At 49.7% G+C, this 27,415-nt stretch overlaps 2 protein-coding genes across 9 annotated transcripts in view; one reads left to right on the forward strand and one right to left on the reverse strand.

The window, feature by feature from the left end:
- Positions 1–27,415, forward strand: part of PELP1 (proline, glutamate and leucine rich protein 1) — a 48,273-nt gene that overhangs the window by 559 nt on the left and 20,299 nt on the right. For 2 of the 7 annotated variants that reach the window (XM_070772946.1, XM_019981290.2), the window contains exon 2: positions 10,938–11,083. The exons of 1 other annotated variant lie outside the window; for it this stretch is intronic. In XM_070772946.1, coding sequence (XP_070629047.1) covers positions 11,021–11,083 — 63 coding nt within the window. In that variant the 5' untranslated portion in view covers positions 10,938–11,020. Of the gene's footprint in view, positions 1–10,886; positions 11,084–18,890; positions 18,977–25,993; positions 26,498–27,415 lie in introns of those variants that run through there. 4 more of the 7 variants (XM_019981289.2, XM_019981291.2, XM_070772945.1 and 1 more) reach the window with 4 other exon arrangements.
- ARRB2 (arrestin beta 2) lies at positions 12,447–21,009 on the reverse strand. Of its 2 annotated transcripts, none has more exons than XM_070772954.1 (15): positions 20,885–21,009; positions 17,747–17,777; positions 17,100–17,160; positions 16,941–16,985; positions 16,521–16,717; positions 16,178–16,237; positions 15,747–15,814; positions 15,501–15,636; positions 15,199–15,283; positions 14,841–14,913; positions 14,430–14,567; positions 13,640–13,723; positions 13,459–13,538; positions 13,293–13,347; positions 12,447–13,004 (listed from the first exon to the last, which is right to left on the reverse strand). In XM_070772954.1, exons 1-15 carry the CDS (start codon positions 20,905–20,907, stop codon positions 12,911–12,913), a joined length of 1,230 nt encoding a protein of 409 aa, XP_070629055.1. In that variant the 5' UTR covers positions 20,908–21,009; the 3' UTR covers positions 12,447–12,910. The 2 variants fall into 2 exon arrangements, with proteins under 2 accessions (XP_070629055.1, XP_070629054.1); XM_070772953.1 differs by having other exon boundaries at positions 13,293–13,380.

Genomic DNA, 27,415 nt, shown 5'->3' on the forward strand with positions numbered 1-27,415 from the left:
TAGGGATACGCCCAGGGTGTATCTCTAGGAACAGAGAAAGGATTCTAGGAGGAAATGTTGCTTGAACTGAATCTGGGGGGTTGACCAGGTGGCTGAGAGGTTGGAGTGGAAAAGGGAAAGCCACAGTAAGTGCGTAGTGCTGTGAGGGGCCGACACATTGTAAGTCCAATAAGTTTGACTGGAATGAACGCAGTGTGGTTTGTGGCTAGGTGTGACTGGAGAGACCGCAGTGGGGAGCCAGACCAGAAAACGGCTTGCAAGCTAAGGAATTTGAACTTTATTTTGAAGGCATTTGGGAGCGGTTGAAAGGTTTTCAAGAAGTGAATTCTGACCAGCTTTATCTTTCAGGAAATATCAATCTTGACAGTTTATGGAAGGTTGAGGATGAAGCCAGTTTGGCCAGGGTTAGCAAGCGAGTGGAGGGTTTTAGTTAAATTTGAGGTATCTAGCATTTAACTTCACTCTTTTTCTAAATCCTAAGAAGATAACAATAAGGGGATTTAAGAAAGGGGTCAAGGAAAGAGAGGAGTTATTAATAATAGCAAAACTTTCAATAGAAACTGGAAAGCAGAAGGTCATATGGTTAACTAAACCAGCAGTGAAGAAAGCTTAGAAGCAACTTGATGTACCCCTAAATCAATGGCATTACAGTACAGCTGGGCTGTCAGTCAGTTCAGTCGCTCAGTCCTGTCAAACTCTTCCACCCCATCGACTGCAGCGTGCCAGGCCTCTCTGTCCATCACCAACTCCCGGGGTTTACTCAAACTCATGTCTATTTAGTCAGTGATGCCATCCAACCATCTCATCTTCTGTTGTCCCCTTCTTCTGCCTTCAGTCTTTCCCAGTGTCAGGGTCTTTTCCAATGAATCAGTTCTTCACATCAGGTAGCCAAAGTATTGGAGTTTCAGCTTCAGCATCAGTGCTTCCAATGAATATTCAGTACTGATTTCCTTTAGGATGGACTGGTTGGATCTCCTTGCTATCCAAGAGACTCTCAAGAGTCTTTTCTGACACCACAGTTCAAAAGCATCAGTTCTGCACTCAGCTTTCTTTATAGTCCAACTCTCACATCCATACATGACTACTGGAAAAACCATAGCTTTGACTAGACAGACCTTTGTTGGCAAAGTAATGTCTCTGCTTTTAATAAGCTGTTTAGGTTGGTAATACCTTTTCTTCCAAGGAGCAAGTGTCTTTTAATTTCATGGCTTCAGTCACCATCTTCAGTGATTTTGGAGCCCCCCAAAATAAAGTCTGCGACTATATCCATTGTTTCCCCATTTATTTGCCGTGGAGTGATGGGACCAGATGCCATGATCTTAGTTTTCTGAATGTTGAGTTTTAAGCCAACTTTTTCACTCTCCACTTTCACTTTCATCAAGAGGCTCTTTAGTTCTTCTTCGCTTTCTGCCATAAGTGTGGTGTCATCTGCATATCTGGGGTTATTGATATTTCTCCCAGCAATCTTGATTCCAGCTTGTGCTTCTTCCAGTCCAGCATTTCTCATGATGTACTGTGCATATAAGTTAAATAAGCAGGGTGACAATATACAGCCTTGACGTACTCCTTTTCCTATTTGGAACCAGTCTGTTGTTCCATGACCAGTTTGAACTCTTGTTTCTTGACCTGCATACAGATTTTTCAGGAGGCAGATAAGGTGGTCTGATATTCCCATCTCTTTAAGAATTTTCCACAGTTCGTTGTGACCCACAATAAACTTTGGCTTTGGCATAATCAGTAAAGCAGAAATAGATGCTTTTCTGGAACTCTCTTGCTTTTTCGATGATCCACCAGATGTTGGCAATTTGATCTCTGGTTCCTCTGCCTTTTCTAAATCAAGCTTGAACATCTGGAAGTTCACGGTTCATGTATTGTTGAAGCCTAGCTTGGAGAATTTTGAACATTACTTTGCCACCCTGTGAGATGAGTGCAATTGTGCGGTAGTTTGAGCATTCGTTGGCATTGCCTTTCTTGGGGATTGGAATGAAAACTGACCTTTTCCAGTCCTGTGACCACTGCTGAGTTTCCAAATTTGCTGGCATATTGAGTGCAGCACTTTTGCAGCCTCATCTTTCAGGATTTGAAATAGCTCAACTGGAATTCCATCACCTCCACTAGCTTTGTTCGTAGTGATGCTTCCTAAGGCCCACTTGACTTCACATTCTAGGATGTCTGGCTCTAGGTGAGTGATGACACCATTATGGTTATCTGGGTCATGAAGATCTTTTTTGTACAGTTCTTCTGTGCATTCTTGCCACCTCTTCTTAATACGGTCTGCTTCTGTTAGGTCCATACTGTTTCTGTCCTTTATTGTGCCCATCTTTGCATGAAATGTCCCCTTGGGATCTCTAATTTTCTTGAAGAGATCTCTAGTTTTTCCCATTCTATTGTATTCCTCTATATTTTTGCCTTGATCACTGAGGAAGGCTTTCTTATCTCTCCTTGCTGTTCTTTGGAACTCTGCATTCAAATGGGTATATCTTTTCTCCTTTGCCTTTCTCCTCTCTTCTTGTCATAGCTGTTTGTAAGGCCTCGTTAGACAACCATTTTGCCTTTTTGCACTTCTTTTTCTTGGGGATGGTCTTGCTTCTTGCACAATGTCACAAACCTCCATCCATAGTTCTTCGGGCAGTCTGTATATCAGATCTAATCCCTTGAATCTATTTGTCACTTCCACTATATTGTCGTAAGGGATTTGATTTAGGTCATACCTGAATGGTCTACTGGTTTTCCATACTTTCTTCAATTTAAGTCTGAATTTGTCAATAAGGCGTTCATGATCTGAGCCACAGTCAGCTCCCAGTCTTGTTTTTGCTGACTATATAGAGCTTCTTCATCTTTGGCTGCAACGAATATAATCAATCTGATTTTGGTATTGACCATCTGGTGATGTCCATGTGTAGAGTCTTCTCTTGTGATGTTGGAAGAGGGTGTTTGCTATGACCAGTGCGTTCTCTTGGCAAAAGTCTGTTAGCCTTTGCCCTGCTTCATTCTGTACTCCAAGGCCAAATTTGCCCTTTACTCCAGGTCTCTCTTGACTTCCTACTTTTGCATTCCAGTCCCCTATAATGAAAAGACATCTTTTAGGGGTGTTAGTTCTAGAAGGTCTTGTAGTTCTTCATAGAACTGTTCAACTTCAGCTTCTTCAGCATTATTGGTCGGGGCATAGACTTGGATTACTGTGATATTGAATGGTTTGCTTTGGAAACGAACAGAGATCATTCTGTTGTTTTTGAGATTGCATCCAGGTACTGCATTTTGGACTCTCTTGTTGACTATGATGGCTACTCTATTTCTTCTAAGGGATTCTTGCCTACAGTAGTAGATATAATGGTCATCTGAGTTAAATTCACCCATTCCAGTCCATTTTAGCTGGAATGTAGGTAGTACTAAAATTAGGAGGATTATTTGAAGTAACAAGGCTGTATATTGTCATCCTGCTTATTTAACTTATATGCAGAGTACATCATGAGAAACACTGGGCTGGAAGAAGCACAAGCTGGAATCAAGATTGCCCAGAGAAATATCAATAACCTCAGATATGCAGATGACACCACCCTTATGGCAGAAAGTGAAGAGGAACTAAAAAGCCTCTTGATGAAAATGAAAGAGGAGAGTGAAAAAGTTGGCTTAAAACTCAACATTCAGAAAACTAAGATCATGGCATCTGGTCCCATCACTTCATGGGAAATAGATGGGGAAACAGTGGAAACAGTGTCATACTTTATTTTTTGGGGCTCCAAAATCACTGCACATGGTGATTGCAGCCATGAAATTAAAAGACACTTATTCCTTGAAAGGAAAGTTATGACCAACCTAGATAGCATATTCAAAAGCAGAGACATTACTTTGCCAACAAAGGTCTATCTAGTCAAGGCTATGGCTTTTCCAGTGGTCATGTATGTATGTGAGAGTTGGACTATAACGAAAGCTGAGCATCAAAGAATTGATGCTTTTGAACTGTGGTGTTGGAGAAGACTCTTGAGAGTCCCTTGGACTGCAAGGAGATCCAACCAGTGCATTCTGAAGGAGATCAGTCCTGGGTGTTCTTTGGAAGGACTGATGCTAAAGCTGAAACTCCAGTACTTTGGCCACCTCATGCGAAGAGTTGACTCTTTGGAAAAGACTCTGATGCTGGGAGGGATTGGGAGCAGGAGGAGAAGGGGACAACAGAGGATGAGATGGCTGGATGGCATCACCGACTCGATGGACGTGAGTTTGAGTGAACTCCAGGAGTTGGTGATGGACAGGGAGGCCTGGCGTGCTACAATTCATGGGATCGCAGAGTCGGACACGAGTGAGCGACTAAACTGAACTGAACTGACCCTGCCCCCCATCTCCTCCTTTACTTCATGTGTGTCAGCAACTACTCACCTCCAACTCATCAGATTGCTGGAGGTTTCTTTGTTAGTGATGGAAAACAGAGTCTTTCTCATGGAGGGCACCTGGGTATGATTGTATTGAAGACAGAGATTGAGTGAAAGTTATTTACTGGGTGGTGGTTTCTAGAACTCTGGCAACTAGGCTTATACCTTCCAGGTCAGAGACTGGAAGACTCTTATTTGACTATTCAGAGAAAAGACCTACGGGTATTAACGTCAGGGGTTCTTCAACAGAGCAGTTAGCCAGATCACCCGACAGTGAAACCCACAGTTGGTAAGTCCCAACTGTATCCTCAGATCTTCTAGTCATCTTCTTAGTATGTCCCCCTGAAAGATGAGCAGACAGGGACTTCCCTGGTGGTCCAGTGATGAAGAATCACCCTTCTGGTGCTGAGGACGTGGGTTCAATCCCTGATCTGGAACTAAGAGCCCACATGTCATGGGGCAACTAAGCCTGTGTGCTGCAACTCCTGAGCCCATGAACTCTGGAGCTCTGTGCTGCAATGAATGCCCACGCACCATGATGAAATATCCCGTATGCCCAACTCAGTAAGGCCCGACGCAGCCAGATAAATATTAAAACAAGAATATGCATTTTTTAAAAGAAAGATGAAAGATCTAAAACAAAGGATTTCCAGATGTTTGCTGAAACTTTCTAACCTGAAAGGCAGAGACCAAAATATACTGGGGGAAAAAAAAAGAAGAACACCTTAGATAACAAAGAGTAAAACTTAAGGAAAAAAACATTAATGCTATTAGGTAAGAGATTGGGGCTTCCCACGTGGCGCTAGTGGTAAGGAATCTGCCTGCCAATTCGGGAGATTTAAGAAACTCAGGTTCCATCTCCTGGAGTGGGGCATGGTAACCAGTATTCTTGTCCTGGAGAATCCCATGGACAGACGAGCCTGGCAGGCTACAGTCCCTAGGGTCACAAAGAATCGGACACAAATGAAGCAACTTAGCATGCACACATAATAGAGGATTGAATGGAAGAAAACACAGTTTAAAATAAAACCATGAGGGAAGGAATACATTGAGCAAAAGAGTTGAAGAGCAAGTGAGAAAATTAGAGAATCAGTCCAGGGGTTTAAATTCTGTAAGAGAACAAGGTAAAGGGGAGGAACAGACGTGTGTTTCCAGATGAAAAGGGCTCATTAAGTGACTAGCATCAAGGCACATCATAAAATGTCAGATCACTAGTCTCAGAAAAGGAGGTCTTGCAAAAGCTTCCAGAGAAAAAACAGATCAGCAATCAGAATGGCGCTGAGCCTCTGAATAGTAAGTCTGTACCAGTGGAGCAGTGCCTGCAACATTTTGGGGGAAAGTGGTTTCCAGCCTGCAGTTCTCTACTGAAGCTGTGCTTTGGGGAGGCTAAAAATGCAGTGGCTCAACCAAACAGAACTTAAGTTCTTCTCAGAAAACAGTTCATTGTGGGTAGTTCAGTATTTTCCACAAATCAGACAGAGACCAAGGCTAGCAGTGCAGCTCTGCCATCCTTTAGGCTCTTATGCTCAAAAGTATGGTCTTCATGGAACTTCCCTGGTGGTCTAGTGGCTAAGTAGTCCTTACTCCCAATTTAGGGGGCCAAGGTTCAATCCCTGGTCAGGGAACTAGATCCCACATGCCTCAACTAAGAGTTCACATGCCACAACTAAAGAGCCCACATGCTGCAACCAAGACACAGGATAGTCAAATAAATATATTAATTAAAAAATCTGTTTTTTCAGGCCATAGGATTGGCGTCACCACCTAGATGCTTGTTAGAAAAGCAGACTCTCAGGCCCCGCCAAGACCCACTGCATCAGTATCTGTGTTTGAAGATCCCCAGATGCTCTGTGTGCACAGTAAACATTGGGAAACACTGCTCTGGGGCGTTGCTGTCGGCAGTGTCATAACTGGATTGCTGCCGTCCGTGGATTGCAGCTGGCAGGAAGGCAGAAGAGAAAGCATGGAGGAGGCACACCTGTCTCAGACATCTGGCTAGGGAGTGGCCCATGTAATTTTTACTCACATTCCTTTGAAGAAAACTCAGTCATGTGGTCTCACATCAGCTCCAGGGTTTGGAGAAATCCAGTCCTTACTTAAGTGGTTGACTATCAATATTTTTCTAACACCATGGGAGAATAGATTAGATTTTGGGGGATATCTAGACTGTCACAACAGCTCAACTATAAATAACAAAGACAGAATAAGGACATTTTGATATGTACAGGGTCTCAAGTTTGTCTCCCAAGTATGCTTCTCAGAAGGTGACTAGAGTTAGACCCAAGTTAGACGGCTTTTTTTTTCAAGGAGACAGAGATCACATCTGTTTTGTTTTGAATGAATTGAGAGGATACATAGATTTCTTTTGGAGGAGAATATAGTGCAGAATTAATGATAAATTCAGAGAATAAACAACTTTTAAAGATGACAGTTGTTCAGGGGAAACAGTTGTGCAAGTAGAGAAGGGTAATCAGAACATACCACATAGTGCAGCTCCAGAGAACATTTGCAATAAATCCTGAATGTTGACAGAATGCTCTTGAGAGAGTATCCCATGCTGGAGCAGCGGGGATGGTGAAAGGGGCTCAGACTTCACCTTACATGGCAGGAAGCATGAAGAAGTAGCAAAATGAACTTGTTGTTTGGAGATACGGAGTAAATACCAAAAGAAACATCTAGATGAGGTGAGAGTGGTTGCCTGTGAGGAGAAAGAAATTGGAGAGAGGGAAGGGGCTTACCTTTTATTGTGATAGGCCTCGTAGTTGTATCTGACTCCTTCCACTGTGTGTGTATACAGCTTTGAAAATAAAAATTAAATGAACATGAAAAGTGAGAGAGGAAAAACTCGAGAAATACTTTACTGTGAAAGAGCCCCCAGTGTGGAGGAATGCTTTTTTCTTCGATTTTCTTTCTTTCTCTCTCCCTTCTTTCCTTCCTTCCTTCTTCTCTCCCTTTCTTCCTTTAATGAAAGAGACCTGTGCGGGTTTATTTACCACGGAGGAAGAATCAGTAGAGAGAGAGGCAGAGGTTGACGAGCTGGGGCCATTTTGCTGAATCAGGGTCTCAGAGGAGTTGGGAGGGGAGTGATCTGAGCACAGATGGAGGGATTAGCCTGGCCCGGGAGGAGGCAAGTGGTGTAGGAGAAACAGTGTCAGTGCTTGTCGGTAGGAGATGGGATTCATTTATCCCTTAGAGCCTAATCTCTGTGAAGAGTGGGGGAGAAATCACTCTGAACGTGAGAAAGGTTTGAAAAATAAGTGAGTAGGGTGGGAGAAGGAGAAAGGAGGTGATCAGGGACATGAAGGGGAGGGGGACTGGGAGTTATCAGGTATTGAGAGCCCAGCTGAGGTTAGAAGCTATAAGTTTGTAGTGGCCCAGATCTGTACCCATCGCTTAACATGGTGTTGGCACCTAGGATGTGTTAAAAATATTTCTTGAGGGACTTGTGGTTAAGTCCACGGTCCAGTGGTTAAGTCTCTGGGCTTCCAGCTCAGGGGGCTCTGGTGAGAAGAACTAAGATCCCACATGCCGCACAGCATGGGCAAAAAAATGTGATGAATGAACAAGTAACTGTGGTTGTGCAGTTTTTCTCTGGCAGTGCCTCAGCAACCCCGTGTTGGAGCGGAGAAGGGTGAGGTGTTGGTTAGGCAGAGCCAAGGGTAGGGTTTGAGAGTATGTTTTGTGAAAGGAGGAACATTTGAAGCTGCTGAGATGGTGGTTGATATGATGATCTTGAAGTTTCGTCTGGAAAGAAAAGGAAGTATTAAATTGTGAGAAAACCGAAGGGGCAAGAATTTTGTGACAAAAAACCAAGAAGCTATTAAAAAAAAAAAAAAGTGATTGTACCTGACTACATATTACAATTTAAAATTCATGGGTTTTTAAATCGTAATATGTAGTCAACAATTTTGTTGTTGTTCTTTAGTTGGTAAAGTTGTGTCTGACTCCTTGTGACCCCAGGGACTGTAGCCCACCAGGCTCCTCTGTCCATGGGGTTCTCCAGGCACGAATACTGGAGTTGGTTGCCATTTCCTTCTCCAGGGGAGCTTCTTGACCCAGGGATCAAAAAGATGCTCACCCTTTTTTCTCTCATTAAAAAAAAAATTTTGATAGGGGTGTGGTTGATTTATAATGTTGTGTTAGTTTCAGGTGTACAGAAAAGTGATTCAATTATATATATATATATATATATATATATATATATATATATATATACACTTTAAATACACATACACTTTTTTGTATGTATACTTTTTTGGGGCTACGTCTTGCACCACAAGAGAAGTTCTTATATCCTTGTTGTTTAGTTGCTAAGTCATGTCTGACTTTTTTTGCAACCCCACGGACATTAACGCACCAGGCTCCTCTGTCCGTGGGATTTTCCAGGCAAGAGTGCTGGAGCAGGTTGCTGTTTCCTTCTCCAGGGGATCTTCCCAACCCAGGGATTGAACCTATGTCTCCTGCATTGTCAGGTGGTTTCTTTACCACTGTGTCACCTATATATACTTTTTCAGATTCTTTTCCTTTATATTAGGTTATTACAAGGTACTGAGTGTGTTCCTTGTGCTGTACATTAGGTCCTTGTTGGTTATCTGTTTTATATATAGTATTGATGCTCACCCTCTTTGACCCACCAATTTTACTTTTTCTTTTTGGTCGTGTTTTGCGGCTTGTGGGATCTTAGTTCCCCTACCAGGGATTGAAAGTGGACCCTCGGCAGTGAAAGCGCGAGGAGTCTTAACCACTGGACACCCAGGGAATTCCCCCACCAATTCTACTTTTAACAGTTTGTTCTACATATGCACTTTGCATGTGAAAAAAGACATATCTTCAAGGATAATTATTGTAATAGTGTTTGAATTAGCAAGAGTGGACATCCTTCGTATTCACTGATAGACAACTGAAAAGTAAATGACATCTAGGCAGTGGAAGCCAGGTGACTCTTTAAAGCAATGAGGGAGATCTAGGACTTCCACGGTGGCCCAATGGTTAAGAATCTGTTTTCCAGTGCAGGGGGCGCAAGTTTGATCGCTGGTCAGAGACCTAAGATTGCACATACTACAGGGCAACTAAACCCCGTGTATTGCAACCAAGAGCCCATGTGCCACAACTAAGGCTTGATGCAACCAAATGTATAAATAAATGAAGAATGAGATAGATATATATGGATTGCTAAAGGAATGTTCTTCTAGTTGCATGACTAAGGGAAAAAGCCAGGTGTAGAAGAGTGCATAGTATGCTGTTCAGTTCAGTTCAGTCTCTCAGTCATGTCCGACTCTTTGAGACCCCATGAACCGCAGCACGCCAGGCCTCCCTGTCCATCACCAACTCCCGGAGTTCACCCAAACTCACGTCCATTGAGTCGGTGATGCCATCCAACCATCTCATCCTCTGTCATCCCTTTCTCCTCCTGCCCTCAAACTTTCCCAGCATCAGGGTCTTTTCAAATGAGTCAGCTCTTCATATCAGGTGGCCAAAATACTGGAGTCTCAGCTTCAACATCAGTCCTTCCAATGAACACCCAGGACTGATCTCCTTTAGGATGGACTAGTTGGATCTCCTTGCAGTTCAAGGGACTCTGAAGAGTCTTCTCCAACACCACAGTTCAAAAGCATCAATTCTTCGGCGCTCAGCCTTCTTCACAGTCCAACTCTCACATCCATACATGACCACTGGAAAAACCATAGCCTTGACTAGACGGACCTTTGTTGGCAAAGTAATGTCTCTGCTTTTTAATATGCTGTCTAGGTTGGTCATAACTTTCCTTCCAAGCAGTAAGCATCTTTTAATTTCATGGCTGCAATCACCATCTACAGTGATTTTGGAGCCTGAAAAAATAAAGTCAGCCGCTGTTTCCACCGTTTCCCCATCTGTTTGCCTCAAATGATGGGACCGGATGCCATGATCTTAGTTTTCTGAATGTTGAGCTTTAAGCCAACTTTTTCACTCTCCTCTTTCACTTTCATCAAGAGGCTCTTTAGTTCTTCTTCACTTTCTGCCATAAGGGTGGTGTCATCTGCATATCTGAGGTTATTGATATTTCTCCCGGCAATCTTGATTCCAGCTTGTGCTTCCTCCAGCCCAGCGTTTCTCATGATGTACTCTGCATATAAGTTAAATAAGCAGGGTGACAATATACAGCCTTGACGTACTCCTTTTCCTATTTGGAACCAGTCTGTTGTTCCATGTCCAGTTCTGTTTACTGTTATCTATATTTAAAATAAGGGAGAAATATAGGTTATATGGGTATAACTGTGTCTGAAGAATGTCTTTGGAAGAATAATCAAGGAACTGGTGATACTGGCTGCCTCTGGGAATGAGGAATGGGAGGCTAGGGGTCAAGGGCAGGAAGGAGGCTTATCTTCCCTGCGGATTTTTTTTTTTAACTATGTGCATGTTTCACTTTCTTAAAAGCATTAAAAATGTTTTTAAGCTAAAAGAAAAAAGACCTTGTTTCTCAAACTGTGTTCTAATTCAAAATCCTGATTCATGGATTCCTCCTGGGACCAACTGAATCAGAATTGGGGAAGGTGGAAGCCTAGGACTCTGTGTCTTTATCGTGCACCCCAGAGGATTCGGATTCACCTGAAAAGCTGTGAGGTCCACAGGCCAAGAACTCCGAGGTTAAGGAGCAGGTTTCCGGAGTCAGAGGGATGATGGCAGTTCCTCCGTGTGAAGACGACCAGGGTGTGCAAATAGACTGCTACTGTGGAGAGGTAAGCAAGGTCACTGGCATTCTGGGGGCACTTAAAGCCTGTGGGTAAATCATGATTTAATTAGGTTTCATGAGCCATGTGCGTGCATGTATGCTTTGTTGTTGTCTGACTCTGTGACTGACTGTGACCCCATGAGCTGCAGCCAGGCTTCTCTGTCCACAGAATTTTCCAGGCAAGAGTACTGGAATGGGTTGCCATTTCCTCCTCCAGGGGGATCGTCCCAACCCAGGAATCGAACCCGCATCTCCCACATTGGCAGGCGGATTCTTTACCACTGAGCCTCTAAAGGCCGGTAGGAGGGGCCCCATTGCCTCACCGGCCTCATCTGGAACTGCTTTGCCCCCGGATGTCTCTGTCCCAGTCCCTCTGGCCTCTTTCAGCCTCTGAAATGTGCTCTGTTCCCGCTGCCCTCACACATGGTGTTACTGTTGCCTGGGATACTGGCTTCCTCCTCATCTTCCAGGGCTCTGTTCCAAGGTCACCACCACCTCCAGGGAGATCAGTCTCCAGCCCTTGCCTCAGTCAGAGCTCCCTAGCTGCTGCATTTCTCCTTCGGAGCAATTGTAATGATTTCAAGGTTGTTTTGATCACTGCCATCCCTGTACTATCCTTAGCATATGATGGGCATTTAAATCAAGATGGTTCATGGGACGAATGAATGAGGCTTAAGAGAAAAAGGAAGGTTGGACTGCAGGAGTGGGGGTGGGTGGTGGGGGTGAGGGATGTCGGGAGTATCACTCCCTCCCTCCAGCCCAGCCAGGGGCTTGGGCTGAGCCTCTGGGAGTCCCCGACGAGCGTCAGAGGAGCAGCGGTGGGCTGTAGCTTCTTGGACTTGTCCACAGCAGCACGACTGCCTTTGGCTGAAGCCTTGGCTTCTGTGTGACAGTTTAAGTACCAGGCTCCACAGAGATGTCAGTCATGAAGCTCCTGCCTGCAGCTGTGGCCCTGCCAAGCCCCAGGAACAGACAGTGGGAGCAGCCACACAGAGCAGTGGAAACAGCTCAGTCACAACAGGTCACCCCGTGGTTGTGTATGTCAGCCCCAACAGGCACGGGCCTGCCCTGCCCACCTCCCACAAGCATCTAGTCTGTGGGAAAGTGAGTTGGTATTCCATCTGTAAATGAGAGAGTTTGCTCTGTGGCTTTATCAAACTGCCTTTGAGTCGGGACTGACCAAATCAAGTTTCTGTGTTCACCTTGGGGCACAGGTACAGTTCAGCCATTCTGTAAATGTTTATTGACAGCCTGTGGGCCAGGTGCCACGTGGGTGCAGAGAAGGGACTGAGTCCTCACCCACAGCTGACAATCACGGGTGAGCACACTGTGCGCTCCTTGAACGCCGCTCAGAAAACACACACACTCCGGCCTATTAAAAGGTTTATTTTCTTCTTTATGCTCAGAAATAACGAAGTGGTCTTGCCCCCCAAAGGGTCTCATCCTGAAGGAATGCGAGGCAGAGAGAGTGACAGGAGAGGGTGTCGGTGTGAGGTTGAATGTGGGAGTGCTTTCCCCCTCTTTTCCTACTATCACTCCTCTTCGGCTCCCCCTCCAAAAAATTGAGGTGTGAACACAGCTTGCCACCCACTGGGGGATTGGGGAAGCACAGCTAAAGTCAAAAAATTAATGCCCATGTTCCACAAGAGCTGGGTCCAGTGCGTATCTGGTGGGGGGGTAGGGCAGGGAGGGGGGGAGGGGTTGGTCGAGGAAGCTGGTGGGTGGAGGGGAAGGGAAGAGGGACTGGGATCCCCCTCAGTGACAGTGGGGGTCTTGGTCCTGCCTCCACCTGTCCCCCGCCCCGCCATCCACTCCCTTCTTCCAGCCTCCCTTCCTAGCAGAACTGGTCGTCATAGTCCTCGTCCTTCAGCCCCTTGAGCCGCAGCCGGGCAAAGTCCTCAAACACGATGTCGTCGTCTGTGGCATAGCTTGGTGGTAGAGAGGAGGGGGTGAGGTGGGGGCCCCAGACCGCGGCCTCCTCCACCTCCCAGTCCCCTCCCCTCCCAGAGACAGGCACCGGAGCAGCCTTGGGACTGGAGATGTTTGCAGAAGGGACAGAGAAGGGGTGGTAGTTGGCAGCTCATTAGCCTAAGTCCTCTCAATTGGATGCTTCAACCATCCCGCCTCCCAAAGGGAAAAAAACAGGGTAGATCTGAATGTTACAGGAATCTGTCCAGAGAGTCAAAGCTTGAAGGGGTGGGGCCTGAGTCTCTTACTTGGTTTCGAATTCAATGAGGTTGGTGTCCACGGGGGCATCTGTTTCAGGAACAGCTGAGGGGAGGAGAGTGGGGGGGTGGGTGGGTGCTAAAAGGACCAGCTTTCCTCTCTGCTGGCCTTGCTCCAGACCCTCCCTTTGTGGGCTTGGGTGGGTGGCAGGCTCACCTGACTGGGGCCTGGGAAGGGCGATGTGATCATGGGGCTTGGGGTGCATGAGAACAAATGGCAGCTCCACTGAGACGTCCCTGGGGTTGGGGGAGAGGTGGCAAGAAGAGATGATAGTGCAGAGCCAGAGGAGACCCCTGCGCCACACCCCACCCCCAGGCTCCCCCAGCCCAGCACTCACCCGCCTCGAGACACCACCAGCTTCACCTTGACCCTGTAGGACACCAGGATCCCCAGCACCTCCTTGTTGGCACCCTCCTTCACACTGCAATTGGGGGAAGGGGTTGGACCAGAGCCCACTGCTCTGCCCACTGCCCACCCCAGGGCCCCCATGAGGCAGGACTGCAGACACGAGCATGGTCATGTCACGTAAAGTACCCTGCTGTGGTCCTTCTCATCCCTCTCTCAGTAAAAGCTCAAGTCCTTGCAACCCAGCCACCCTGCACTGTCTTGCTCTCCATCAGCCCTCTGACCCCACTTCCGGCTTCCAGGCTGGCCTCCAAGGCTTGCTGTGTGTGGTTGTGTGGAGGGGTGGGGAGGGGTGAAATCCAGCCCCTACTTTATGAAGCTGTTTCCCTTAGAGGGCCTGCCTCAGACACCCGGGTGGTCCACCTCAGGGTCTTTGTGCCTGTGGTACCCTCTGCCTGGAGCGCTCCTGCCCTGCACATCCACATTACCTACTCCCTTGGTATCTTCACCCAGAATCCACCTGGATCAGGCCTCCCCATCCCTCCTACCACCCTCCCCTTTTATATCTCCCGTGTCGGCCTTGCATTTTCTCCTTAACACCTGTCACTAAACATGCTACATGTTCTGTCCTGTATCTGATTTGTCTGGCCTCCCTCTGAGAACGGGAGAGGTGTTTGGGATCTGTTCAGTGACAGAGCCCTGGCCCCGGGGACAGCCGCACAGAACGGGTGTCTAGTTTCCTGCCCTGCAGCCACTGCCCCTCCCCGCCGACTGCCCCTCACATGGTGCTGGACGCCAGGTTGGTGTCCTCGTGCTTGAGCTTCCCATCCAGAGCGAGGCCGCGCTTCTCCCGGTTGTTGCTGAGCAGCGGGGTTATGGTGTACACCTTACAGAACGTGGAACTGGGCGACACCTGGTCACTGCAGGGTGGGGACGAGAGGGAGGCTCTGAGGGGGCCGGCGGGGTAAGGGGGCAGCTCCCACCCGCAGCAGCTTCTCCCCATCACCAGCCCCTCCTCTCTGCGGGCACGGGTCACAAGGGGTAGGTTTTGGCTCAACCTGCTCAAGAAAACGGGCAGCTCAGAGCCACCCTCAGACTGGAGGGAATGCCCTAGTAAGCTGAGGCAGTTTGAGAACCACCCACGCCCCCACGTTCCCAGGGCCCACCCTTCCCAGGGCTGTTCCGCTACTCACTCTTGTTCGACCTGAGCCACGGGGCACTTGTACTGGGCGGTGCTGAAGAGGCAGATGTCGGCGTACTGTCTCACTGTGGGGGGAAGGGACTGGGTGCCAAGCCGCTGGGCATGGGGTACAGACAACCCCCTACCTAGCTCCAGACCCAGGCCCCAGGCCGTCACTGCCCCGGCCCCTCTGAGGACCCGCACTGCCCCTCCATCTCATCCCAGGACAGACAGCCTGAGGTTTTTGAGCCCTGTGGGTCTCCCAAAGTGGGCTCTGTCCTGGGGCTGAGCTGATGCTTGAGGCCACACTGGCAGAAACTGCCCACCACCCCCGACCACCGTAAGGCCCCCTTCCAACCCCCACCTCCTACCAGAGACTTTGATCTTCTTGACAGTCTTGGTGGAGTTATTGGTGACGTGGACATTGACATTGAGGGGCTCCCCATGGTAGTACAGCTTTTGAGGGGAAGGGGTCAGGTTAATTGGGTGTTTTCACTGGTCCTGTTATTAGCATGCCCCCCTCCTCACCCCAGCCACACACACAGGGCTGGGCCTCCTCCCAGCCGGTACCCAAGCCCACCCTCAAAGGTGACCTCCTTTGAAAACATCATCCCGCCCTGTGGTTCCAGCCCTCCCCCCAGGGCCTGCACTGCAGCACGTGTCGCCACCCCACCTCCTTGTCCAGTGAAGCCTCAAGGTGCAGGGACCGGTCAGACATGAGGAAGTGGCGTGTGGTTTCAGCTGAAGGCTGGGGGCCGGGTTTCTCTGGGGCAAACTGCACCTTTCGGATCACCAGACGCACAGAGTTCCTGGGGGCAGGGGGTGAGCGGTGAGAGGGTCAGTCTTCGGAGGGTCAGACACTGGTTCCCACCTTCCACAGGGGTCCGGGTCAGGCCCGAGGGGAGGTTGCTTCCCTCACCGTTTGTGGCTTTTCTCTTCTAGTGATTTGGCGCAGAAGGCTCGAATCTCAAAGTCTACCCCGCAGGCCTCAAGGGGGGTAGAAAAGGTCACATCTTACACAAGGTCCCTGCCACCACTCCCTTCTTTCTGCTTCCCTCGCCTTGGGCAAGGACTCTTGGTCTGAGGAGCCTAGGGCCTGGGTCTCCCTCTGCCTCCCCGAGGCCTAGCTCCGGCCTGGGCTTGGTCTGGGCTGTGCAAGGTGAGCCCTTCTCCCCTCATAGGTCAAGAGCAGGAGGCAGTATCGCACGGGGACAGGGGCCGCGCCCATTCCACAGGGCCACCGCCATGGGGCATATTTCCCTGCCCTGAGTCCCACCCTAATGTCTCCTCAGCACCCCAGCCTGCCTCAGGTGTGCCCCTGGCTCCTGCTGGACACTTTTCCTCCCGTACCTTCCCCGTATCCTCTGGGCCTGGCTGCAGGGTGACGGAGCAGGGCAGGTTCTGGGGTATCTGTGGCAGAGGAAAAGAGTTCAGTTCTTCCAGAAAGTCCCCAAATCTTCCTCCCAATCTCAACTTAAGAGGCTGGAGAAGGACTCCTGGGGATGAGAAAGGAAAACAGGGGGGGGCCCAGGGAAGAGGCAGAGAGGCTAAGAGTGCAGGGTGGCCCTGAAGGGATCTGGGGGTCTAGGGTCCCACAGTGTTATTCCCAGACCTTCTTGTAACAGGTGCCTCACCCCTGCCCCCCAACACAGTCCGGGACCCCTTGCTCTACAGAGGGTGGGGGCATCCTCACTGTGAAAAAAAAGGGGTGGGCATGCTGGCCCAGCTTCCTCAGCAGCCGCTCCTGCAGGCGGGTGGGGGGCCGGGGTGGGTTGGGTGTTGGGGGGAAGGCCTGGTAGTTGGCGATGAACAGGTCTTTGCGGAAGGACAAGCCCAGCACGTCCAGGTCTTCGCGGCCATAGCGAAAGGCGCAGGTGAGGGTCACAAACACTAGCAAGGGAGGGCAAGGCGGGGTGGTCAGGAGCCCCCCTCCTAAAGTCCCCCCAGTTCGTAGCAGCAGCTGCTCCTTCCTCGGCAGCATAGCACCGGCCTGAATCTCACCCCGCTCCTGGCTTTCGACTCGGCTCCCCAGCTGTCTCCTTGGGGCCCGTCTCAGCGCCAGCCCCACCTTCCTGACTCCCTTCCCTCAAGCCCCTGGCCTCGGGGCCGGTACCTTTGCGGTCCTTCAAGTAGTCCGGGTCCACTAGCACCACACCATCTGGGGAAGGGGACACAGGAGTGCAGTTCCTGTCAGGGCCTCTCCATTCCTGGGCCCAGGAACTGCCTCCTGTCTTAGGGGACATGATGCTCCCGTCTGGGCACTCTTACTTACCTACAGGATCCACTTTGTCCAGGTGGTCCACAAAGTCCCGCTTGCCCAGGTACACGGTGAGCTGAGGACGCAGAAGGGTCACAGGAAAATGGTAGGGGGCTGGCAGGGCTTCAGAGCCCTCAAAAGTGGCTGCCCTGCCCCTGGGCCTCCCAGGCTGGGGGTCTCGGAAAGAGTTTCTCTGGGTTTTTGTAGGGTTGCAAGAGGAGAGTGGTGGGCTTTCCCCCAACTAGCTGAACTTGAGGCTTTTTAACTGCTCCCTAATACCGGTTCCAGGTGGGTTGGGTGTGTCTGTGTGTCCAGGAGAACCTGGCCCTAGGCAGGTGGTTAGAGAGCCTCACCAGATACCCTCAAGGACCTCGGATAAACAGGCCATAGTCTGGGGGAGGCATCCTGGCTTGGCCCCTGTGAGGGCTCCAGGCCTGGGCTTCTGGCCCCTCCCCCTGAGTCTCACTTAGGACCCCAGCCTGTCCCCACCCAGCCCTGTGGCTGGCTTAGGCCTTTGCGGCCAGGGGCTTCAGGAGGGAAGGAAGTCGGCTCTTAGCTGTCACAGGAAGTGGGGAGCTTGGGGTTGGGGATCGTCTAGGGGCAGGCCAGGCCTTGTGAGGGCCCAGGGAGGGTTGGGAGGAGAAGCGCTGTGGGAGACTCACCTTGCAGTTAGGACTCGATTTCTTGAAGACCCTAACAAAACAGAAAGGGAAACCCACTGCCTGCCTCAGACTCAGCAGGGACCCCAGTGCCAGGACCTTGTCCCTCCCTGGCCTGAGAAGGCAGAGCTCACCCGAGATTCCCTGGCGGCTTTGGGGCTTTACCCAGCCCTACCCCGTCCCACTTCTCCCCAGAAGGACAGGTAACCACAAGTCCTTAATATTCCCAGCATGGCAGCCCCTCCAAGCTGGTTGCCATGGCAACACCCTTGCTCCACCCTCACTAGTTCCCCTCCTCCCCTGGCAATGGCCTCCGGTTGCCAGAGGAACTGCTCAGGCTCTTCCCAGAGGATCTCCTCCAGGGGGACCTGAATGGGCAGGTTGCAGGTTGTATAAGACCTCTCCCTCTTTCCATCTCTGGTCTCCACCTCCCACAAGAGCTGGAGTACTGGAAAGAGCAATGGCTCTAAATTGATTTCTATTATGGGCAGTTCCTAAGTGTGACCCTACTCTCCATTAACCTCCAACTGTCCCTGTCTCTGATCTCAGCAGCTTAAAAGGTTATTTGTCTTTCAAGGCCCAGCTCAGATGTCACCTCCTTTAGAAAGTAGATCCAGCCCCACTCTAGTCACTCCCTTTTTTGGGGTTTCTGTCACACCTTGTTTATGCTTCACCTGTAGTGTGATAGGGCTTCCCAGGTGGTGCTAGTGGTCAAGAACCCGCCTGCCAATGCAGGAGAGGTAAGAGACAAGGGTTCGATCCCTGGGTCAGGAAGATCCCCTGGAGGAGGGCATGGCAACCCACTCCAGTATTCTTGCCTGGAGAATCCCATGGACAGAGGAGCCAGGTGGGCTGCAGGCCGTGGGGTCACAAAGAACTGGACACGACTGAGTGACTTAGCACACATGTAGTGTGATAACATGCAGTTAGCTGTGTATCTGTTTCACGAGACTGTGAGCAGCAGAGGCCTTACCGATTTAGGCATCCCCAGCATAGTTCCAGCCATAAGCCAGACACCATGATGCTTCCTAACATTTATTGGGTGAATGGTTCATGCCCTGTAGCGTTGCAAGTGTTTCGGATGTGTTATCGCATTTAATACTCTTAGCAACCCAGTGATGGAGGTCCTAATATTCCTATTTTACAGGTGAGGAAACTGAAGCCCAGGAGAGGTCAAGTATTTTGCCTGAGGTCACGGAAAGTGTAAATGGTGGAATTCGGGTACAGACAGAGGTACTCTGGCTCTTCATCACTAAATGATTGTACTATCCTGCCTCTGTTCTTGGCATTATGTTTGTTGGAGTGAAGGAGATTTCGCTTTCTGGTTGCTGAAAAGGTCTAAGCCTGGACTCCACCCACTGCTGGGAGGATAGGGAGATGTCTGGCAACCCCTGTGCCCTGGCCACTTGTGGGCCTGTTCTTTGCTGCCCCACCTTACTCCTACCAATCCAGTCTGCCTCAGCAGTGACACCTGGGAAGGGTCCCCAGGTAGTAGAAACTAAAATCCTGCCACCTGGCCCATCCACTGTAACGTCACATGCCCCTTCTTCCCAGAAGGCCAAGCTATCCAAAGACCATAAGGCATAGGGTACAGAGGCCCCCAGGTACCCCCATCCAGGAAAGGAGGGTAGACACTGGTATGGTGGGAACTAGGATAAGCACCCTATCTCTTGTCCCCACCTGGGGGCTGACTGCTGTGGCAGCCTTCAGCCCTCCCTCCCCTTTGCTTCTGGTTTTCCTCTCTGTCCCAGTGTTTCTTCCTATTAGGAGTCCTTGGCAGAGGGTTGGGACAGCCACAGTCCGTTGGACAACTGGAGTGTGGTTCTGGAATAATTGCCCTGAAGCAGCTGCAGGGCACCTGCCCTTTGGATCCTAACCCAGCCAACCTCCTGCCGGCTAGGGAGGAGTAAGCATGTGTACACTGAGGCTGGCCAAGAAGGCGGAGTGTCGGGGTGACCTGAGAGGTGCCCAGTGGGTCGGGGGGAGGGGGGTGCAGCAGAAGCAGATGCCCCATCACACTTCCTGCTATTCTCTCCATTTCCTGTGGCCCAGAATTTGATGGAGGTAGGAGGAATTGTGCCAAGTCAGCAGTCCCCGTGTGGTCCATCTGTCCCCCTCCCTGAACCACATAACGGAAATCTGGGGCCTCCCTCAAGTCAGCGACTTCCCCTTTTGCTGTGTTTAACCCCTAATCCAGGACACCAGTGCTCCCTCTGATCACCTCGCCAGTATCAGTCGACTGGGTGCTCGGGAACCTGTGATTTCCTACTCTATGGTTGGGGAGCTGTGGGGCTGGTAAAATGTTTTGCAGAACAAGTGACAGCTCAGAACCAGGCCCCCCTTTCTGATCCTCTCTGGAGAGAAGCAAATAGCCCCAATCTTTTTCCTCTTTTGCTCCTGCTCCCCAGAGACTCAGGCATTCACCCCCGGAGGTGTTGGGTCACAACAGGAAGTGGATTTTGCTAGAGACCAAAAAAGAGAACTCGGGGTGTCAGTGGAAGGAAGGAGCCTCGATTGCACAGAAAACATCCGGGGAGTGGATGGCGTGCCCTGGGCAGATACAGCCTCCCCTCACTCACGGGAAGAGGGATAGGCCCAGAATTGGGGAGGGTCGCCAAGCACTCTTTGCTCCCCCAAAATGAAGCTGTTGCTCCTAGCAACCCGGGGGAAAGCAGAAGTTTGGAAGCAGAGCCACCCGACCCTTGGGACCGGTGGGGGCAGCCCGACTGCCTGTGGGGTACTGGATAGGAGGCTTTCAAGTGGCTGGGCACGAGTCTTGGGGGGATCCCGCCCCAGCATCTAGTCTGCCCACACCCGTCCCCTCCGGGCCGGCCACCTGCTCATTCCTCCGCCCCTGCAACGCAGGCTGCACCGGAGAACCCAGTCGTCCGGCCCCCCACATCTCTGCGAAAACCCCGATGCAGGTTTCTTGATATTCAGCCCTCGCTTTCTGCAGGGGCTGTGGCATGCCTTCCCCTCATTATCCTCGAGGACCTAGGCGTGCGGCCCCGGATGGCTGTCCCCTAGGGACCCAGGCGTCCGGCCCCCGGATTCTCTCCCCGGTGTTCCTGCCTGGGGACCGTCCCGGCACCAGCCCGGTGCCGCCGCCCACGTCCCGCCGAATGGCCCCACCTCTCTTACCTGGTCCCGGGTTTCTCCCCCATGGTGCGCGCGCCCGCCGCCCGCCCGGTTCGCGGATAGCTCACAGCCTCCTAGCCCGCTGCCAGGTCCCTGCTCCTCCCCGCGCCACTGCGCACGCGCGCCCCCGCGCGCTCTCCACTACCCCCGCCTCTCCTTCCCCCCTCCCAACTTGGATCTGGGGAATGGAGTCCAGATGCGTCAGCCCGGATCGCGCGCGCCACGGCACTGCCCTCCCTCTCCTCACAGGCACGCGCGCTGATTGGCTCCGCCCGCCCCCCTCCGCCCTCCATCCCCACCCCTGCCGAGGGATCCCTCCCCGCGCGCGGTCTCTACACCCTGCTCCTCCCGCCCATCTCTCCGCCCCTCCGCACCAGTTTAGGAACTGACTGGGCACCCTCAAAAGAAGGCGCCCGCCTTCCAGGAGATTAAAGCATTCTGATTGGCTCCCTGCATCAAGCACCCTGCAGGGGTTCCCTCCCCTTTGTTTGCTTTCTCGGTGGCGTTGGAGGCTACGGGGGTGGTGGGGGCGGTGGGTGAGCTCTGACACAGTCTAGGAAGGAGGATAAGGGGATGCACAGGTGGGTGGGCGGTTCCAGTTGCGTGATGCTCGCCTATTGCGCGCCGCTCACCCCAGAGCTTGTAGCTGTCTTTGGCCCTCCCTCCCACTTCTTTATTGTGGTGTGTCAGCTCCCTCTGGTGTCTCTCTTTGATCTTCGCAGGGTTACTTCTAAATTCTCTACTATTCTCCATCCATTCATCCAAGTTAACATCCATTCATGCATACATCCGTCCATACATCTATCCATGTCTATTTTGTGCTAATCACTATACTAGGCAATGGGAACTCAGACATGAATTAACATCGCCCCTGCCTTCCTCGTATGGTTGAGGAGACATATGAAGAGGTATTATGATTCCAGGAATGCTATAATAGAGGTATGACTCAGAAGACAAAGTGACTCCAAGAGCTTGGCTGGGGGAGGGATGGAGGCAGTGCAGGCTGTCCAGAGGAGGGGACATTTGAGGATAATCTTTCTGAAGGGTGGGCAGAAGTTGAGAAATGGTATTTCAAAGAGAGAGAAGAGCAAGGCACATCCTATAATGAGGTGTCTGTGGGGGTAGAGGGCAGGAGACAGAAGGCTGAAGAGGATGACTGGAACAGAGTGTGAAGGATTTTGTATAGCAGGTAAAGGAATGAGGCTTCCTAGGTGATGGAGTGGTAAAGAATCCGCTTACCAATGCAGGAGATGTGGGTTCGATCCCTGGGTCGGGAAGATCCCCTGGAGTAGGAAATGACAACCCACTCCAGTATTCTTGCCTGGAAAATCCCATGGACAGAGAAGCCTGGCAGGCTACAGTCCATGAGGTCGAAAAAGAGTCAGACATGACTGAGCAGGAGCACCTCAGCAGCTAAAGAAAAGAGCCAGGAGCCTCCCCTGCAGGAGGACACGTGGATCCAGTAGTGGATCCGCTCTTTAAGGCAAGAAGTGGAGTGGCATGATGAGACTTCTCCTTTCGGAAGATAATTCTGGGCAGTGTGGAGGGTGAAGGGAGTGAGGCACACTGTCATAGACTGAAACTAATCAAGGAGAGAAGATGAACAATAGAATGGAAGGGAGAAGGGGGACCAGGCTGAAGATTCATTTCTAGGGCAAAATTGAATAGACTGGGGAAGGATGATGAATGATGGACATTTTGGACTTAAGAAGCTAAGGTATTCTCCTTCTTCCATCTGTTTTCCCATATTCCCTCATCTTCACCAAATGAACTGACTTCATTCTTCTCCACTTTTCTGTGCAACAAAAAGTAATGTACACAAGTTTCTGAGATAATCTTTAAGGTCAAATGCAGGCCTTACCAGCTGCCCCCTCCCACCTCCAGTTCTCCTACCCTTCTAAGCTCACCTTTCACCCTCTTCAAACTTTAGCTGGTACATTTCTTTTCGACTCGTGAATCATTTATGGCAAAGGGTCATGACCAGAAGGTAATGAGATCTATACTGCTACATATCTAAAGTGATTTTGGAACTGAAAGGCTGTGATTTGCATGGCATTACAGCTACCGTATTAAAAAAAATACTAACGTAAAGACAACTTTCAGTTCAGTTGTCGTTCAGTCGTGTCCGACTCTGCCACCCGGTGGACTGCAGCTCGCCAGGGCTCCCTGTCCATCACCACCTCCCAGAGTTCACTCAAACTCATGTCCATTGAGTCAATGATGCCACCCAACTATCTCATCCTCTGTCGTCCCCTTCTCCTCCTGCCTTCAATCTTTCCCAGCATCAGGGTCTTTTCAAATGAGTCAGCTCTTCCCATCAGGTGGCCAAAGTATTGGAGTTTCAGCTTCAACATCAGTCCTTCCAGTGAATATTCAGGACTGATTTCCTTTAGGATGGACTGGTTGGATTTCCTTGCAGTTCAAGGGACTCTGAAGAGTCTTCTCCAACACCACAGTTCAAAAGCATCAATTCTTCAGCACTCAGCTTTCATTATAGTCCAACTCTCACATCCATACATGACTACTGGAAAAACCATAGCCTTGACTAGATGGACCTTTGTTGGCAAAGTAATGTCTCTGCTTTTTAATATTCTGTCTAGGTTGGTCATAACTTTTCTCCCAAGGAGTAAGCATCTTTTAATTTCATGGCTGCAGTCACCATCTGCAGTGATTTTGGAACCCCCCAAAATAAAGTCTGCCACTGTTTCCACTGTTTCTCCATCTCTTTGCCATGAAGTGATGGGACCAGATGCCATGATCTTTGTTTTCTGAATATTGAGCTTTAAGCCAGCTTTTTCACTCTTCTCTTTCACTTTCATCAAGAGGCTCTTTAGTTCTTCTTCACTTTCTGCCATAAGGGTAGTGTCATCTGCATATCTGAGGTTATTGATATTTCTCCCAGCAATCTTGATTCCAGCTTGTGCTTCTTCCAGCCCAACGTTTCTCATGATGTACTCTGCATATAAGTTAAATAAGCAGGGTGACAATATACAGCCTTGACGTACTCCTTTTCCTATTTGGAACCAGTCTGTTGTTCCATGTCCAGTTCTAACTGTTGCTTCCTGATCTGCATACAGATTTCTCAAGAGGCAGGTCAGGTGGTCTGGTATTCCTATCTCGTTCAGAATTTTCCACAGTTTATTGTGATCCACAATAAACTTTGGCTTTGGCATAGACAATAAAGCAGAAATAGATGTTTTTCTGGAACTCTCTTGCTTTTTCCATGATCCAACGGATTTTGGCAATTGGATCTCTGATTCCTCTGCCTTTTCTAAATCCAGCTTGAACATCTGGAAGTTCATGGTTCACATACTGTTGAAGCCTGGCTTGGAGAATTTTGAGCATTACTCTACTAGCCTGTGAGATGAGTGCAATTGTGTGGTAGTTTGAGCATTCTTTAGCATTGCCTTTCTTAGGGATTGGAATGAAAACTGACGTTTTTCAGTCCTGTGGCCACTGCTGAGTTTTCCAAACTTGCTGGCACATTGAGTGCAGCACTTTCACAGCATCATCTTTCAGAATTTGAAATAACTCAACTGGAATTCCATCACCTCCACTAGCTTTGTTTGTAGTGATACTTCTAAGGCCCATTTGACTTCACATTCCAGGATGTGTGGCTCTAGGTGAGTGATCACACCTTCGTGATTACCTGGGTCATGAAGATCTTTTTTGTACAGTTCTTCTGTTCATTCTTGCCACCTCTTCTTAATATTGTCTGCTTCTGTTAGGTCCATACCATTTCTGTCTTTTATTGAGCCCATCTTTGCATGACACGTTCCCTTTAGGAAGATATTAAAGAAGGCCAGAAAAAATGAAAGAGTTATACCATATAATGGTGGTGGGAAAAACCATCATTTTATAGGGACATCATTTTCCCTCATATTGTCTGTAAGTATAATGCCATATCAAAACAACAATGAGACTTTTTTGGAAGGGAACCGAATTTTAAACATAATAAAAAGAATCAACTTTCAAGTGTAGTCAGGAAAATTCTGAAAAACTGGAGTAGAGTGGGCATTTGTCTTACAAGTTTATTATGATAATTAAAATAGTGTTATGGGTGCAATCATAATAAATATATCAGTGAAACAGAATAGTGTCCAGATACAGACCCATGTGGGGGGCTTCCTCCATTGCTCAGTGGTAAAGAATCCACCTGCAGTGCAGGGACTCATGTTGGATCCTTGGGTGGGGAAGATCCCCTGGAGGAGAGCGTGGCAACCTACTCCAGTTTTCTTGCTGGGAAAATCCCATGGACAGAGGAGCCTGGCTGGCTGTGGTCCCTGGGGTCACAAAGAGTGCATGACTGGAAGGACTGAAGCAACTGAGCGTGCACACACAGTCTAACGTGGTGTTACTTCAAGCCCGTGGAGAACTAATGGCAGATTCACTAGATAGAGTTGGGACAGTTGGCTATCCATTTAGGGAAAAAAGTTATATACTTCGCATACCTTAAAGTAAATTCGAAGCAGCTTAAGGCCTAAATGCACGGAATGAAACTATTATAAAATAAACTCTGTATTTATGTGTTTGTGCATAGGCTAATATTAGGAAAGTATGCCCATTACTGGGGTAAAGACTTAGGTGGAGGGTTCAGTTCAGTTCAGTTCAGTCGCTCAGTCGTGTCTGACTCCTTGCGACCCCATGAACCACAGCACACCAGGCTCCCCTGTCCATCACCAACTCCCACAGTCCACCCAAACCCATGTCCATCGAGTCGGTGATGCCATCCAATCATCTCATCTTCTGTCGTCCCCTTCTCCTCCTGCCCTCAATCTTTCCCAGCATCAGGGTCTTTTCAAATGAGTCAGCTCTTTGCATCAGGTGGCCAAAGTGGTCCACTGGAGAAGGGAATAGCACACCACTTCAGTATTCTTGCCTTGAGAACCCCATGAACAGTATGAAAACGTGGAGGGTGAGTTCCTTTTTTTTTTTTTAACTTTATGCCCTCTTTGTTTGAATTTGTTTTGCAAGGCGAGTGTATTGTATCATTTCTCTCGTTGTAAATGTAGTTAACAATGTCTATGATTTCAGTCAAGGAGACAAGTTCCTTAGGTAGCAGTGATGTCTGGATGGAAAGTGTCCAGAAGCTCCGTTGCATTAAAGGTTAGCTTTTGGATTCTGGCGCCTTTAGTCTTGACCACGTGTTCTTTAAGCCCCACGGCCCGCCCCGAGCCGGTCCTCTACCCGGCCCATCTGCCCGGCCTTGAGTCCTGGCTCTTCCACGCCGCACATGCTCACTCTCAGCAGGCGCGCGGAATCCAATGCACAGGACCAGGGCCCCCTCCTCACGACCCCTCCCCTCGAGGCATCCGTCGCGGTGTGTTTGCGTCATCGCGCCACGCCACCACTAGAGCCCAGTTGAAGATGGCGGCAGCCGTTCTCAGTGGGCCTTCTGCGGGTTCCGCGGCTGCGGTTCCCGGCGGGCCCGGGGGTCTCTCGGCGGTGGGCTCGGGTCCACGTCTCCGCCTGATGCTGCTGGAGAGCGTGTCGGGGTTGCTGCAGCCGCGAACGGGGTCCGCTGTTGCTCCCGTGCATCCCCCAGCCCGCTCGGCCCCACATTTGCCGGGGCTCATGTGCTTATTGCGGCTACATGGGACGGTGGGCGGGGCCCAGGTGAGTCCGTAGACCGCAGGACCGCGGCCCTGTTGGTTGGCTCAGCTTATTTTGCGCCGGGGTCTTATTGCACTGTAGCTGCATGCAGTGGCGGGTAGAGGGAAGGAGAGCTGGGGTCAGAAGGCGGATCCAGGTATCTGGACGCGATTCACTCCCTTCTTTATCAGCCTTGAGTAGAAGAAACTCAAGGAAGAGGAGGGACCTCGTTTTCTCTGTTGCTAGGTTATCGGTAGACGCTTATGAATGGGTTCGATCCCAGGCCCGCTCACGTACTAGATGTATGATCTTTAGCTTCTTTTTCCTTCGGCAGTATCTGTTTTGGGGATTGTTTCGACTGAGTGAATAGATGTATTCAGCAAATACTTACTGAGCTCTTACTGAGGGCCATATCCTGAGCGCTCCAGTTACAGATGCGATGGCAATGAACAAAATGTTATGAAACACTGTGAGAATTGTACAGTGGTATACAATAATTCCATACAATTGTATAGAATTGTATAGCCCTCTTATCTAATCTGGAACACTGAGAGATTTTTCTGAGGTACCAGAGTTTAAGCTGAGATCCTCAAGGATGAGTAGGGGGTTTGGTAGGGGAAGAAAGCGGAAGAGGCAGTTCGGTCAGCGTAAAGCTTCCGTGGGAAGGTCCTTTGGTAGGAACTGAAAAGAAGGGCGTGGTGCTTGGGGTTAGAGATGGAGAGGAAGAGAGTGGGTGCGATGAGGTGGGTAGTCTGTGGACAGGTCACGCAGCACTTTGTAGACTAGCTTAGAAGGTTCTTTGGATTGTACAGAGTAGAACCTAACATCCATTCAGTGATGTAAGCTTGAAACCCAGATGTCATTCTAGACACTTTCGTCTTGCTCAAACACCTCTTTATGCAGTCTGTTAAGTCCTTTTGATTTTATCCTTTATGTAGCTTT

This window comes from Bos indicus, chromosome 19 (genome assembly GCF_029378745.1).
Source record: "Bos indicus isolate NIAB-ARS_2022 breed Sahiwal x Tharparkar chromosome 19, NIAB-ARS_B.indTharparkar_mat_pri_1.0, whole genome shotgun sequence".
Taxonomy (NCBI): domain Eukaryota; kingdom Metazoa; phylum Chordata; class Mammalia; order Artiodactyla; family Bovidae; genus Bos; species Bos indicus.

What these genes read in the sequence shown, in the direction of transcription:
- ARRB2 (XM_070772953.1), bottom strand. Translation starts at nt 20,907, where the DNA reads ATGGGGGAGAAACCCGGGACCAG. An exon ending in GGGGAGAAACCCGGGACCAG is followed by an intron (nt 17,778 to 20,884) that starts GTAAGAGAGGTG and finishes CTGTTTTGTTAG; the next exon opens with GGTCTTCAAGAAATCGAGTC. An exon ending in AACCTGGCGTCCAGCACCAT is followed by an intron (nt 13,724 to 14,429) that starts GTGAGGGGCAGT and finishes CCCCAATTGCAG; the next exon opens with TGTGAAGGAGGGTGCCAACA.